At 35.2% G+C, this 17,011-nt stretch overlaps 1 protein-coding gene across 1 annotated transcript in view; it reads left to right on the forward strand.

The window, feature by feature from the left end:
• GABRA1 (gamma-aminobutyric acid type A receptor subunit alpha1) overlaps positions 1-17,011 on the forward strand; it is a 58,185-nt gene that overhangs the window by 20,502 nt on the left and 20,672 nt on the right. The window contains exons 5-7 of the mRNA XM_055325420.1: positions 6,454-6,674; positions 8,997-9,079; positions 16,313-16,456. Coding sequence (XP_055181395.1) covers positions 6,454-6,674; positions 8,997-9,079; positions 16,313-16,456 — 448 coding nt within the window. The remainder of the gene's footprint in view (positions 1-6,453; positions 6,675-8,996; positions 9,080-16,312; positions 16,457-17,011) is intronic.

The raw sequence follows: 17,011 nt of genomic DNA on the forward strand, positions 1-17,011 counted from the left end.
ATAAAACACACTGGTGGGAAATGTTCAACTTCATTGCAAAAGACATTCATTAAATTATTACCAAGAATGAAAATAAAATTAATACATACCTATTATTTCTTTTCCTAGTCCAATAAATTAACATGAATTTCTCTTCTATCTGATGGGAATTGGTAAAAGAGTAGAGCTCTGAAGATATTATGTAATATTTGTGAACTCATAACAGCCAAGCTCCTATATAATCAGAAAATCATAGAAGCCACGAAGACACATCAGTATGAAATATTTCAAAGATATATTTATTGAATATTATTTTTGAAATGTCTTTTTGTTGACACCATCTTTACATAAAAGTCCTCTGACATCATAGTAGTTCAAGTGATTGACCATAAAAATTACAGAAAATATCAATTTAGACCAACATTGCCAAAGTATGGAAATTCACAAGTGTACCCACTTCAGCAGAGTAAAAGCTCTGCCAAATTCTGAAATAAGGAAACCTGTTTAACTGCATTTAATCTAGTGTTTTCCAATCATACTTGTCCAAAACATTTTATGTGATACCTATTGACATTCTGTAGAGCTAGTACTCTGTGAGTCAAACACTGGGAAATACTGGCTGAGGATGATTAGATATTTTAAATCTTAACATAAGTTATGAAATGTACCAATTATGCAAATTAGGGTCAGCAGAGCATAAGAGAGTGGTAGGTAAGAATACAGATTTCTGAACCAGAACACTGCCTGGGTTGATAATCCCAGTTTTTGAGCTCATAAGGGTGTATTGTTGGGGAAGTTCCTTAGTATCTCTTTGCCTCAGTTTCTTCATGTGTAAGATGGGAGTGATGATAATACCTCAGGAGGTTATCACAAGTATTAAATGAATTCATACATGAAAATCATTTAAAAGTTCTTAGCATATAGGAAGATTCAATGAATGTTAACCATTATCATTATGCAAGAAATAGATATAAAAATTAGCCATAATTATGAATTTATCCCTTTGGCAATTTATTACAGCAGTTGATCTGTAGAACACTTTCTTGAAATATTGTGTTATACATTATTTTTTGCTAAACTGATCACTCTCTAAGGACCTCTTGTGATTCTCCCATGTTGACATTCCATCTTACAAAATTATTCTCTCACAATACTTTTCTAATTAAGAACATTTAATAGATCCCAGTCAGATTTAAGGTCAAATTTAAACTCCTCTCCCTGTATTCCATACAGTCCACAGATGATGTTACCACTCTTCCTTACTTGTTCCTAATACTGACTATTTATTTACTTTAGTCATTTGCTTAAGTACTGCTTTCTGTGAGGCCATACCACTTGGGGGTGAGCTGAAATTGTTTAGGATCCAGGCTGGCTGAATTCACATCTCAACACTACCAATAACATGACCTTGGGCAAATCACTTAAATGTAAGGATCAAAGTCTCTAAAACGGGTATAATATTGTAATAGGCTCTCCTTGTAAGATAGGAATTCTAAATGAGCTATGTAAATAAAGTGTCTCTAGATAGTGCTCAATAAATACTTTTTGCCTCTGAACCTCTGTCTCATGCTGTGTAATCTTCATGGAAAATTCCCTCTATTTCCCACCCATCTAAATCCTACATTTCCACAAAGGCCCAAATCAAGACCCAAAAGCTTAATGAAAACATTTTTTTTATTAATCCAATAACAGATTAAGTTTTCCTTTCTGCATCTAGTCACATTTAATGATTGTAAAATAACAACTCAGCTTTTGGCCTGATTGATAACACAACCTTGTAAACTTATTTCTCTTACATAAATGTCTTATTTTCCTAAAGTGGTGCCAAAAAATGTAAAGACACCCTTGTTTCACATCCCTCACAGTATCAGTGCATTGCTGGCTTATAGTAAGTATTGAATTACCACTTATTTAGTGATAGGTTTAGGAGTCGATATTGTCTTTAAAAACAGAAAGTCATATGGGACTCAATAAATAATACCCTCTTTCTTGAGTTCCAAACCTTTTGAGAAATAAGACAGAAGAATAAGGCATTTGGAAAGTAAGAATATAATTTTTATTACTACTAATAATGGTACTGCAGAAAGTGGTTTGTATCTGCAGACAAGTGAGTTTCCAGAGAGTAAACATCAGAATCAGATTAACCCACCCAGTCAACAGACCTCCCTCTGTTAGGGCAGGGCCTGTCCATATAAAACTTCTAGCATGGAGAGACAGCAGAATTTGTGTCTTTTGTGCAGCAGGAAGAGGCTGAGATAGGCAAGACTGGTTTCTCCTTCCAAATTTACCCATCAAATGAAATTATTCTTCCCTCCTCCCCTCCCTAAATAGAGGAGTATGAGGGGTTGGAGAGCATTCAGAAGTTTTGCACTGGTGAAGCTCTCTTCTCATCAATGGAAACATCGAGAGGGGATGAAGCATTACAGACATCACACACTGATAATGGTATTCCTCCTCATTATTATTATTATCATAATTTAAAATGAATATTCTCTATCTCTGGCATCTTTCATAATGCAAAGAGTAGATGCTCAATAGGAGTTGTTACAAGGCAGCACTCAAATAAAGGCATATTTTCTCTGGAAAATATTTGGCATACCTTTGAGTTATAGGTTTAGATTGTCATTTAAGGAACCACTGATTTTTTTTTTGTCTTGGACTAAAGGTGTATGTTAGGGTTTTTGATACACCACTAACCCTATTGTTATTGTGAATTATTTTTCATAAATGGCTTTTGATCAAATAATCAGATAGGAAGAAGGAAAAATACTCCCTATTGCCTAAAACTCTTGAATGAGATAATGCTTGAATTGTTCTGTCAGAGAACCAAATTAGCCAGGTTTACAACTGACATGCCAAGTGGCTAGCATAAATTACACCTGGCCAATTCATTTGAGAAGATTACGCATTTAAACCACATTGTGGGAGAATTATGCATACAAGGCAGTATGATTTGGAGTCTATCAAAATTAGAAGGCCAATGACAAAGCTGTTTTTCAAGACAAGAAAATATTTGTCATTTTTAAAGTGAGAACTAATAGAATATCTAATACGGATAACCATAAGAATGCTTCCAATATGCCAAGCACCATGCTAAGAGGTTTATAGATCTTATTTCATCTAGTGCTCGTACCATGCATTTTACCTTGACATTATTATCTTCCGCATTTTCCAGAGGAGGAAAGTGACCTAGCTAGGTAGCAACTTGAACTCAGGCTGTGTGTCCCTAGAGGTTCCATAGCTCCCAAGGCATCTGACTTCATCTGGAATAGAAAACAAAATTAGGACAACTCTTTAACTTTATTCTAAAAGCCATTAATTGGCAATCAAACAGCACATTCCCAGGGCACTAGGTTCTGACACAAATATCCAGGCAGCACAGTCACAGAGCCATGTTCTCCATGGTGCTTAAAATGTATAAAGTCAAAGCACACACAGATGGTAATAGATGGTGCAAGTGGGAACACTTCAATACAACAATATTTGCTTAGGAACATAACGGATGATTTGTCCCAGTATTCAGAGTAAGACTCACATTCTCCAGCAACCTACTCTATTGAACAGGGTAACACGGAGAAACTTCTCACTAGAATGGTAGGGGCTGGAACGCTGAACCTTGAACAGTTTCTTCACTTCTGAACTTTATTCAGACAGTCTTCTGTAGAGACTTTTCTTTTTGCCTCTGATTTTGCTTGGTTATGACCACCTCACTTTCCTGACATTTCCTATGCTGCTACCGTCCAAAGACCACATTTCTCATTCCCACCTACATCGAAATCTGATATAAATTGGTGTTGATAAAAAAAAAATTGGGAGACAAATAACTTCTAATGTTTACTGAGAACTGCCTGGTTTCAGACATTCTTGCAAGCTTTTCACTTGCATTGTTAACTCATTTCTCACAATAGAGAGATATGCAGTACAGATGAAATCAGTACTGCATGATCCCTGCTTTATAGATTGGAAACTGGAATTTAGAAAGATAAGAAAATGACCTAAAGTCACATTTGGCAGACAAACAAAGTTAGCAGTTAGCAGGTTGAGAACTTATATCCCTAACCATTATGCTCCAGCTCTGCTATCCTCCTTCTTATTCCAGCTTTCTGTAGAAGCAGTTCTGGCCTATCTGGTCTAGTGAACTAGGACCCCGAGGGTGAGGTCATGCTGAGAGCTGCCTGCTGCTACCATGGCAGTGTTGCAGGGGCTGTTCTAATAAAATGGGAGACCAAATATTTACACTCTTGGTTAGACAGGATCTGATCATTATCAAGTGTTTTTATTTCAGTTTTCATTTCCACTTCTAGCTGAAGGGAACATGGATACGAAAGCTTATCCAGTTACTTTTGCAGTGTGTGTGTGCATGCTTGTGTGGCCAGTACAATATTTGAAGGGAGAATATCATAAGTGAATTTGGGGATTTCAATGTCTGCCATTAGCACAGGTAAGTAAAGCTGGTTGTAAACATGACAAATACGTAAACATGAGGAGTTTGGCAAGTGTTGACATAATTTTTGGAATCATTGACTTTGGATATATTGTATCACAGATTTGGTAATAAGTCTATTTTAAGTTTTTAAAATATTTAACATTTATTTCATTTTCAAAAATCTTAGAGCAAGCAAACAAATGAACAAAATAAAATTTTTGGATTCATAAGAATATGGTCAGTTCGGCATACTTGGCTTCTTGATTTATAAGTGACTCTTCCCGCTACTGTTTGACAAGCTAAAGTAGTTCAGTTGGACAGAAAATAGAGCTCATGTGGCTGATTCCTGAGTAATAGAAATATCTTTATTATCATATCCCTATCTCATAAGCCTGTTGTCCAGAGAAAAGAATGTACACAGCTCAGGGTAAATCCATCCATTTGCTTCTCTCGCAAGCACTGCTCGCCTGTATCACTTCCCAGTGTAGTCCATAGCTCCCTCTCCATCTCTCTCCTCATGGAAACAACCATTGTATGCCCATCCTACTCCATAAGTTTTCCTTACAGCATCCAAGTCTAAACAGTTTTTCCCTCTGCTAAATTAAAAGATGCTTAAAAACTGTTTCTTGGTGAGTAAATTCTTATGTCATGTATCTCAGTGTGCCATTTCACCTCACACTTCCAGATATGAAAAACCTAAGCAACAGACAAGGTAGTTTCTCTTGCCCACAAAAATAAACTGGCCTCATGTTACACTTCCTTGTTGCTCTCTCAGTCAACATTTAGTGCTATGCCTGGTGCACTGTAAACTATCCAGTAATAACTATTAGTTACTTGATCAGAAGGGCTCAGTAATACCAAACTTGTGGCAGAAAGGATAAACTTTTACTCAATCTTTACCCAATCTTACTTAAAGCCTGAGAAGAAGACAGGTAGTTAAATTCATGCACAAAATGCCTAGACACAGACATTATTTATTCTGCATGTTCTAAAGACGATATGTATAAGATTAAAAAAAGAAGAACAGCTTTCTAATGCATCAGGGTTTAGGCGATTAAGAAAATGTAGCATGATGTTTTCAAGTTAGTCTTCCTTCCAGTTTGGAGCATGCTAAGATTAATGGAGAATGTGGGAATCTTTATTTCAAACCATTAAGTTCCAAATTTAGTGTCAGTGTAGCAAGTGCTGCAAGGAAGATGGATATTACCCTTTTCAATTTTAGGAGCTGGTAAGTCACATTGCTTGTTTTCAGATTAGCAGATGTTTGTCTCTGGGTATTGCCATAAGGAATTCTGTGTTTATTCAAATAAATAGATTCCCTGGCTGTGAATGATGATGAGCTTCACACATTTCTCATGTGTCTTATATACACATATACTCAAACACACACACACACACACACACACTCGAATATTTTGAATTTTTTTTTTTGGCAAAGATCCCAATTGACGGTGAACCAGATTATTTTCATAATCTTCTTTGCTGTGGAAAACTGAAAGTCCATATACATTATCTGTAAAAAAATTTTTTTTACTTAGCCATAAAGGAGATGGGACTGTCATGCTAATATTAGAATCATGGATGATTTGAAACTGACTGTGAGGTTTTCAGACTATGGAAGGGCCCCCCAAAATGCTATGATTTACCTTTGTAGCTGTCATTGTGTAATTTAAACATCTTCCTATCTGTGGTAACCTCTAACATGAGTTTTGTTTTTATTTGTACTGCATCCTATTTTTTTGAGTGCTGGTGTAGTAGAGGTGTAGGGACTGGAGTATGATTTTATTTTCATATATCTGAAGAGATAATTGTGGAATTTTTCTGACCAAGAAATATTTCAGGCATTTTAGATATTTTAAAAAATGATTATGCTGACCAATGATTCACCTGACACCAATATGTACAGACCACCACAGTTTACTTCTAAAAACATCACCTACCTCCTATTTTGCTTTTAAAGTTACAAAAATTATGCATTGTCTGTGTAAGCCATTTGCATTGCAAAATACAGCTCAGTGAACTCTTTGCCATTTTCCAAAATTACCTAGGAATATACAATAGATGTATTTTTCCGTCAAAGCTGGAAGGATGAAAGATTAAAATTTAAAGGACCCATGACAGTTCTCCGGTTAAATAACCTAATGGCAAGTAAAATCTGGACTCCGGATACCTTTTTTCACAATGGAAAGAAGTCTGTGGCACACAACATGACCATGCCAAACAAACTCCTGAGGATCACAGAGGATGGTACCTTGTTGTACACCATGAGGTAAGGATGACTGTGTTTCCATTTGTGATTCTTTTTATACTTTTTTGTCACCATATATATGTGCTTATGAAGTTGATAGGGCATGGTGAAATATCTGGCTTTCTGCTTACCTTGTTTTTCAACCTTAATAATTGCTCCAGTATGAAAAATTAACTGACTGAAGTATTATGCAAGTATGAAAGCATTAAGTAAAATGATTAGACAAAATGGGAGGGGAATTTATAATGTATATTAAGTAATATATCTCAAGTATCTATCCAGCCTGTGCTAGTTCAGTATGAGGAATTTCTTCCCCCTACTACTAACCTAAAATATTCCTTTAGAAAATATTCCTAAAATATTCCTAAAATATTCTATCCCAATAAGGTCTAGATTAAATTTCTAGATGCTATCTCAAGATATATATCTGACAATGTTTCTACATAAAAAGGAGGAAAAAATCCCCCGAAATTAGAACAGCTCATCTTAAAAACCATAGATTCATGTGAAAGTATACATTTAGAGAAGTATACAAATTTATAATGATGTTATTAGTTAGATATTATTAGATAATATAAATATTCTTAATTTTGCTTAAATTGAAGAAAAAATATTATATATATATACATATATATATCTGCTTTATAAACACTTCTTCCATTTTGAGATTATTGGAAAACCTAGCAGCTAGATATTTTCATTCATTTACAGTTCAATGAAGGAAACACAAATCAAAAAAAGTTGTGAATACTTTTAAAGAAAAAAATCTTTAAAATATTCCTCATTTGAAGAAATTTAAAATTGTACAGAACTCATTCTTAAGGGAAGCAGTTATTTCATACCCAAGTGACTTGTTAGAATGTTGTTTTTATAGATCTGGACAGTACTTGGTAATTCAGACTGTCCAATTATTCCTTTGGCATGAAAAGATAATGGAGGCAAAATCCTAGACTCGGTGGATTTTGTTTAGTGTGGGAATGGAGGGATGCTTTGCTTTTGAAGAGAGCTGCCAGAATTTCTACCTTTTTATACAAAAATATCCAAATGAAAAAAGAAAGAAAAAGCGCTTCAAGAGCTACTTTAGGTGTTGGACTCAACTAGTAAACATCTAATAAAATTAAAACAGTGACAAATCACATGCAAAAATAAAAAAGAGAGAGAAAAAAAATAGAGGATCAGTGGACAGACATGTTGAGTGAGACCTTTCCAGATCATCCGGGTAAAATCTATTTATAATTGAAACCTGAAGTATTTGCCCCTTGTAAAACACCCTATGCCTGTTTTTTTTTTTTCCTACGCCTGTTTTTGAGCCTAAGTTCAGTATTTATTCTTCTCAGCTATCAATTTTCTGGGGCAGGATTTGCATCTACTGAGAAGTTTAGCAATTCATACTTTCTGATATGCACAGTGTTCTTCGTCAATAACTAGCCTGTTATGCCGATCTCCTAAACTTACCACCTCCTTTGCTAATATATCATCACTTTCCTTAAAATTTGGATTTTAAAATGTAAGTTTGGTCATTAATTTACACATGCCATATTTGCTTTAATCAGCATTGGAATCACTTAATGAGTTTACTGGCTATAAAGACATTCCTACCCCATTTCTTCAGCTACTTAATAATATGGATAAATATATTTTATAAAAACTGTATGATGGATTTGGTATAAATTCCTCATAATTCCACCAAACAAAATCAAATGTATTTCAGTGAATTATTTTCTTTATCATTTTCAAATGTAAATAGAAATGAAGACAGGGACTAGAAAGAAGCACAGCAAAATCCTGGCTTCAATTAGGCAGCAGGTTTCTATATAAAACAAAATGGTTGGATTATAGTGGGATCACCCACAAACTCTCTTTCACCTACTCCTTTTTTATTTTATGCTGTTTGGTGCTGTTTTAGGGAAGGAGATGGGGAGAGCTGCACTGAAGAGCGGAGACATTCTCTTCTCTTCCTAGCTGTCCATGTTTTCTTCTCTGCCAAGTCTTTATCCAAATATTTGCTTACATCTAATTATAGTCTCAAAAGATTTTCTGAGTCTAGGTGAATTAGGTAATGATGCTTGTATTGGAAAACATTAAACATGCTTGTCCATCATACAAAATCTGGTGTCACCTATTTTATCAAAACAAATAAATGGATAGAATCTAGTCATTGTTGTAAATAATTCCTTTTAGATCTTTTGGTTAACAGCTCAGTATCATGCTGAAGTTTGTGCCTGCCTCTCTTGCTTTTCTTAATGTATTTGTTAGAGTTAGTGACAACCTAGTCCGGTTTATCAGCCAAGTATTTAATCTATAGGGCTCTTGTTTATATCCTCTGTCTTCTTAATTGGTAAGGCTGACGGTGAGAGCTGAATGTCCAATGCATTTGGAGGACTTTCCTATGGATGCCCATGCCTGCCCACTAAAATTTGGAAGCTGTGAGTAAATTTGTAATTTTAATTTTTCTTTATTCTTATAAGAGACCTCTCTATTTAATAGTTTTAAAGATTTTATTTATTTATTTATTTATGAGAGAGAAAGAGCGTGCACAGGGGGAGGAGCAGACGGAGAAGGACAAGCAGATTCTGTGCTGAGAGCAGAGCCCTATGTGGAGCTGAATCTCATGACCCTGAGATCATGACCTGAGGCACAATTAATAGTTGGATGCTTAACTGACTGAGCCACCCAGGCATCCCTGAAAGACCTAAGTATTTAAGCAAGAAACCTCCAATTATTAAAGTCTGTTGGGGGACAGATAAAAAGCATGAAGAAAGTTTAGTGATTTGCTGCAAACACTTTCTAGGAATGTCTGGATGACTTAGTGTGTTTAGCATCTGCCTTCAGCTTAGGTTTTTTTTTTTTTTAAGATTTTATTTATTTATTCATGAGGGACACAGAGAGAGAGAGAGAGAGGCAGAGACAGGCAGAGGGAGAAGCGGGGCCCATACAGGGAGCCTGATGGGAGACTCGATCCTGAGACTCCAGGATCACGTCCTGAGCTGAAGACAGACGCTCAGCCATGAGTCCCCCAGGTGTCCCTCAGCTCAGGTTTTGATCTCTGGGTCCTGGGATAGAGCCTGGGCCAGGCTTCCCGCTCAGGAGGGAGTAAGCTATTCCCTCTGCCCTTCCCCCAATGCTCTCTTCCCTTCTCTCTCAAATAAATAAACAAAATCTTTTAAAAAATACTTTGTATAAGTAATAATCTTTTATTCCATTTTAAAATGTTATTTCAGAATGAGATTATTCCCTATCTCCTCAATGAGAAAGAATGGATTTAATTACTTAGTGGAAAAATTCTACTTTTGTTAAAGCTTTATTCATAGAAAAACAAGCAGAATACAGATGTTTTTACCCCATAGCTAATATCTCCCTGCCAATAAATGGAGATCATTGTGCTTATTTTGTATCATTGCTGACATTTGTTTGACCTTAAGAATATTTCAGGTTGTTTATCAGATGGAAATATTGGTAGGTGGCAGCAGTGGATGATAATTGTTTCTTAATAATGAAGCCTACACCTAAAAAAATATTCCCTGATGAGAATTTACCCTAATCATAATCTTTAGAAAAGTTCTCGACTTGTTAAGATATCCCATGAATTCCATGTGCATATTAATGCTTTTGCAGGTATCCTAGAAAACTTTGTGATAACCCTCTGGGCTTCTGCTGTTTGAAAATATGCAGATAGATACACATAAGAGGAGCCAAGAGAAGAGTGACCAGCAGAGTCAGCTCTGGTCTTTCTCCACCCTTCTGCTTTTGACTAGTATGCATATATAAAGGGTGTGAGAGCGATGTATTACTGGTTTCCTGTAGAAGAGGTACTTATAAGGACTGAGTCAACTCCTGGACTACCTAACCAGCTTTCTGTTCCCACTAGACAGACAGTCTAAGTAACTATTTTGGTGAAGATATGATTCATAGAAAAAAATAGTGGTAGTGTAGGAAGATAGCAAGCAAAGAAAATAGCAAAGGGCCTTCAGGCTCCTAGCAGCACTAGTCATGGAGAGACAAGTTTATTTATAAATCTAATTCTATACTGAAACCCAAGGACAAACTACTTCAAAAATTGTCAGCCAAACAGGCCTTTGGTGATAACTCCCTCCTCCCCACTCTTTTCCCAATTGAACATATATTCTATATTATGGACTACTATGTTTTCTCCTGATTACCACTTCCATTTTTAACAATAATATTATGTATTATGTGTTAGTTATATGCGAGGCAGTATATTAAATATTTGTATATGTATTAGTTCATCTCATCCACAAAATAATCTTATACTTGGGAAGATTGTGCGTTATACTTTGCCTGAGGCAGTACTTATTTATGCTGAATATCCTGGTGTAACTACTAATAGTGCCCCCTTTTACCTTCAGATATAACCTTGTTTTGGACAACGAATTACTTGTTTAACATACTAGTCAGGAATAGCTTTTAAGCAGTGAGTATAATTAGCTGAAAAGAAGCGTTTATATTTTCTATACAAGATGAATGATGGTGATTGTTGGTTGATTGTTGGTTAGTCAGCATCTTAACAAGGATGATGTTCTAAAACACCCCTAGATCTTCCTGATCACAAAATGGCTGCTGCAACTCCAGCCGTTGCATCTGCTTTCAAAATAAAGAATTGTGGACAAAGAAGAAGGAACTAGCACCTGTATCAAAAAGATAAAAGCTTTCCCTAAAATCCTAGAAGGCATTTACTCACATCTCATTAATAATCAAAGATGTGTCCCATTGCCAATGCTGACTGCAAATGAGACTGGGAAGAAATATTCTTAACTAGGCACATTGTCAGTCTGAAGAAAATTGGAGGTATTTTAGGAAGGAAGAAATGGATAGTGATTAGAAAGTAAATAGTGTCTCATATAAGAAAACTGAAGTTAAATAAAAATCTGTTTTCCACCTCAGAGCCTTTATACATGCTCTTTTCTCTACTTGGGTCACTCTTCCCTTCATTCTTCCTGTAACTGGCTTCTTTTACTTTTCCACTTCTCAGCATAAATGTCATCTCGTAGACACCTTCCCTAATGACCTTATCTAAATTTACATATAGTGCCACCCATCTTCCTGATTATAATACATGTTTAATTTAGATGTATCACACAATAATTACTAGTTTTATTTGTTGGTTGACTTTTTTATTGTCTGGAGACTGTAAACTCCATTTAGAACACAACCTATTTTGTTCAGTATTTCCTAGCACAGAGCCTACTATAATGTACACTCAATAAATATTTATTAAATATACAATAATCAGGTTTTAAATGCCCCTTTAATGTTTAAATCTCAGAAAAGCCTCAGAAAAGAGGATTTAAGACCTGTGGGGAATTAAACAAACAGAGAAGGCTTGATATTAAAAAGTAAGCCTCTGAGCTCAGTGGGAGAGCACCATGAATAATTACCATTGCCTGCCATTGGCTTGAGAGGAAGCAGTGGGGGTTGATTTATTGTATAGTTAGTTCTCTGACCTGGCCTAATTAGCACACTTCTTAAATTAAGAAACTGAGGCAAACGTGGGCTAAAAATGCTTTGACCCAGTTTTTGAGCAAACATCTTGCCAAAATATCACAGAAGAAAATAAACAAGAGAGAAGCTACAGGATTTTGTAATAATTTAGTAAAACACTGTAATAAATGTTTATGAAGCAACCTCATCCATATGTTGATAAGAACTAACCTCAGAAAAACAGATGTTTTCCTTACTACTTTCCATTAGACCCTGATTGTCAGTGTTATATCACACTTTTTGCTTATTGGCAATAGAGCCCTCTTCATAAGGCCAGATAACCAGAAGACAACATACATGATTCAATTGACATCTTTTAATTGCTTTTTGAGGAAAATACAAATAAGACTTTGATTCTAAGAGATTCAAATGATATTCTGACAATAAGATCTAGGCGAGTGTTAGACCTTGTAAGGACTTGATAAGTGATGGTTTCCCTACTGATTATCAAGCATAGTGCCTTATAAATAAGGAGAGAGTGATAAGTAGAAATTTAAATGAATTTTGAGTAATAAATAACTTTAGAAATTATTTAGTGCGCCTGCTTCATACAAATGGAAATATAAAGGCCCATAAAAGTGAAGTGATAGTCTATATTAGCAGATACTCTTCTGATACCAAGTCTATGTTCCCAGTGTTATTTCACCACAAATTCTTTCATAAGCCCAACCAAAACTTTCTGTCTTCTTGTTAATTTTTTTCTTGGGTAATCTGCTGATTTATTTGAAATCTGAGCTCAACATTTTGACTAAGTAGCTGAAGACTCTTTTTAACCTTATTTTCTTTATGCTGAATAGTCTCAGATGAAGGAGGTTTTCATAAAAAGTACTTTCTAGATACTGAAATGAAGAAATAAGGTATATCACCTATTGTGATATACCTTAGATATGTCTTCTACATCTTAAAACACCAACTTTTTTAAAAAGTTTTTGTTTAAGTTCCAGTTAGGTAGTTGGGGCACCTGGGTGGCTCAGTCCATTAAGCTTGTGCCTTCAGCTCAGGTCATAATCTCAGGGTCCGGGAATTGAGCCCCAAGTTGGACTCTCTGCTCAGCAGGGAGTCTGCTTCTCCCTCTCCCTTTGCTCCTCTCCAGCTCAAGTGCGTGGTATGCATGCTGTGTCTCAAATAAATAAATAAATTCTTTAAAATAAATAAATAAATTCTAGTTAGCATACAGTATAACATGATTTTCAGGTGTACAATGTAGTCGTCCATAAAACACCTGGTGCTCTTCACAAGTGCACTTCTTAATCCCCTTACCTATTTAATCATGTAGATCTGCTCTGCATTTTGGGAGATTTCCGCTAAGAGACGTGAACAATGAGTAATCTCCCCTTTCACAATAGTTTCGTGTTTATTGTAGATTTTATACCCGATGGAGTTTCTAAGACATTACAAGTATGAGACATTGAATTATATGAAGTGAAAAGTGGATGGTAACAAGTTTTTTCCTCTAAAACTATATTAGCAGCCCATTGGCAACACATGATGAGGTAGGAAAAGGTAGAGTCCAGGCACTGTTGTTAATGATAGTGCAATACAATAACAAGAGTGTTTTAATTGTTACAAAATGACACAAGGTCTAGAATTGGTTTCATCCCTAAATACTTGACCATCAAGTATCCCTGCTGGATTTTGAGAATATAATATACAGTTTTTGCCTAGAAAATCCTTATTAATAGCAGTAGAGTAGAATGAATATCATTCTATGCTCTTACCTCATTTTCCCCACTAAATAGCTATCTAAATATTTAAACCCTTAAATAAGTCTCATTGTTTCTGTGGTTCAGTTTATCATCTGTAAAATGAGACAAATTATATGACCTCTGAAATCCTTCCATGTTAATAATCAGTGATTCTATGTTACCATAAACTTTGGCTGTCTTCTTAGGCAAGACCCTTCCATTAAAAAAAGAAAAATTTATAATGATTGGAAAAATATTTTACTGAGTATGGTACCTGCAAATTGTAAGCAATATGGTTCTTCTCAAGCTACTATGCTCTGCACTTCTTTGGGGGATTTTTAAAAATAAATCATGTTTTAGATGCTAATAAATGCATTTCTTCTTCTTAACAAATGCAATGCTGAAATGATTCAAAATTTTAAGTCAATGAGATGTGTTAACTTGACACATAACTTAACAAATAATAGGAATTATTTCACTATATATGCGTATCAAATTATGTTGTACACTTTAAATGTCTTATAATTTTATTTGTCAATTATACCTTAATAAAGCTACACTACATACATACATACATACATACATACATAAAAGATTACTGCCATGAAAAAAGGTCAATGAGGGCGGCCATGATTAAAAAGTAAAATTCAATGAGAACAAATTCTAAAACCACTCATTTATCAATCTTACATGTTTATGAAAGAAGTAATGACCACTAAGTTAATTCCTAGTATATTCTCTCGAACTTCTGGAGAAATTTGATTACAAAAATAACGTGACTGTATGTTGGTCCAAAAGTGATGCTGGAGTAGACCAGACACTGTAAAATCAGGAGAAGACTGGCTACACTTTTCTGCAAAATTCATTCCAGAGGCAAGAAGAAGCTTTGGTTCAGAGAATCAGAGGCATGGCTCTCATCTTTCTTATGGAAGCTTCACATGGGTGTAAAAATGCAACCATAACTTCACATCTCATAATATTTCAGCTTGGAAAAGGTTTAAACAAAACTCTCAAGTTTGGTTACATTGGAGCAAGTGCTGGGTGAAACAGGGACACATTATGATTTTAACAAGCTCTAGGAACTTCCCTTTGTGAACAATTCCTTAAAAAATGTATATTAAAATATAGATTTTAGTTTCTAATTTTATATTTTTAACTTTTATATTTTATGACTATGTTGGTATAAAGATGAATAGAATTCAAGTTGGGTTATGTTCACTTTTTTTTTATTTTAAATGAAATTAAAACATTGTTTGGTCACCTAGAAGTATTGCAGACCCTGGACACTGTCTACTGTGCCTAATGCAGAAGTTGGCCAAGGATAAAGCTTTCACAGTAAAGGAAGCTTTTGCTGTCATATCTGCCTGATATAACCCTGGAAACTTTCTGCTTTTACTAATGTGCTGTTCTCTTTATTTTTAATATCACTCTACATCTAAACAAAGGAGAGTATATACTATCATTCCACCCCATGTATAATGGTATTGTGTAACTAGAAACCAGAAAAGCTATAGAATCCTTTCTTCCTCACCTCCTCACTCATTCTCTACACCTCTTCTCCCAACCTTTCAGAATTACAGATCAGGATCATGACCTCACTTCTCATGTAGAAAGATGGCTGGGTGAAAAGTGACATGGTAAATGAAAATGATTGAGAAGTGTAATGAGCTAAATGGTGTATCTCATCAGCATATTGTCACAATAGTAAATACCATAGAAAGGAGAATTAATTTAAAAGGAAGTAAAGTCAGACTTCTTTTAAAAATGGATGCTCAGTAAAATTTCCAGTGTTACTTTTCACATTTATCATGACCTTCCCCTGACCCAACATAATCTGAACCCATGCTACTGCCTCTAACCTTATTTCATTTCTCATGTAGTTCAGATTTAGGCATATCAGTATTCCTGTTCTTCCTATAACATATAAAGCTTCTATCAGGCCCAGAGGAAAAAAACTTTTGTTCACCTATCCAGCAGATTCTTCCCCAAGACTTATATAGCCTACTCTCATTTCTGTCATGCATAAAATGGTCATTTCCTCAGTGACCCTCTCGGAGTCTTTGCCTAAAATATGTCCATGTCTTTCATTCTTTACCCCCTCACCTATTGTGTACGGCTTTGTTTCTAATTTAACGCTACTTGAAATTATATGTTTATTAGCTTGTCTATTTCTGTCCCCATTACTACCATGCATGTTCCACGACATCAGGGAAACTTGTTTGTTATGTATTTTTTCAGCAAGGTACTTTGTCTTTTGTAGATGCTTAATAACCATTTGTTGTAAGAGTGAACAGATGACAGAACAAATCAGGAAAATGTGTTTCAGTTTTCCTAAATTAAGGGATATGGGCTCTGCTTTTGGTCCTGCCTGTCCTGGCCATGCAATTGAAAATATGAAACTGGTAGGACTCATCAGCTAATTAGGAGACTTGCAGTAGCATGACCCATGGACCATTTTCCTTTCTTTCCTTTCAGATGCGTATACTAGAGCAGAAGTTGTTTATGAGTGGACCAGAGAGCCAGCACGCTCAGTTGTTGTAGCAGAAGATGGGTCACGCCTAAATCAGTATGATCTTCTTGGACAAACAGTAGACTCTGGAATTGTTCAGTCTAGTACAGGTTAGTGCCACTTGATTATTCCAGATATGTCAGAAGAAATATAAACAGTTTTTGTGACAATGTGAGAATTCAGTAAGTTCTTCAATAAGAAGATAGAGAGAAAATTTCACTAACCTTGAAACCAGATAAGCTAGGAATTAGTGTAAACTCTATAGATTTATGCCCTTGGATTCATCATTTAATGTCTTTTGGCCTCTGTTTCTTTGTTTGCAAAATAAGGTACCAGTTCTATGAGATCAGGGTAGCTGAGTATTTATAAATGTGAACTTTTGGAGGAGAATGTATGTATTAAATTCTTACACTTCCACCTTACTTGTTGATTGTGGTCACCTTGCAGGGTTGTTGGAAGGAATAAATTAAATCCATGAAGAATACTTATGATAGTTTCTGGCACATATAAAAAAATTCTTAATAAATGTTAGCTATTGATATCATCTAGGCCTGACTTATTGCAATGATTCAGTGAATCTTGGTGAATTTGTAGCAGTGATCATTATACATAAGATACCAAACACTAATTCCTTCTACAAATCCATTTGTATCTTAGCTATGGAT

This window comes from Nyctereutes procyonoides, unplaced genomic scaffold, assembly GCF_905146905.1.
Source record: "Nyctereutes procyonoides isolate TBG_1078 unplaced genomic scaffold, NYPRO_anot_genome, whole genome shotgun sequence".
NCBI lineage: Eukaryota > Metazoa > Chordata > Mammalia > Carnivora > Canidae > Nyctereutes > Nyctereutes procyonoides.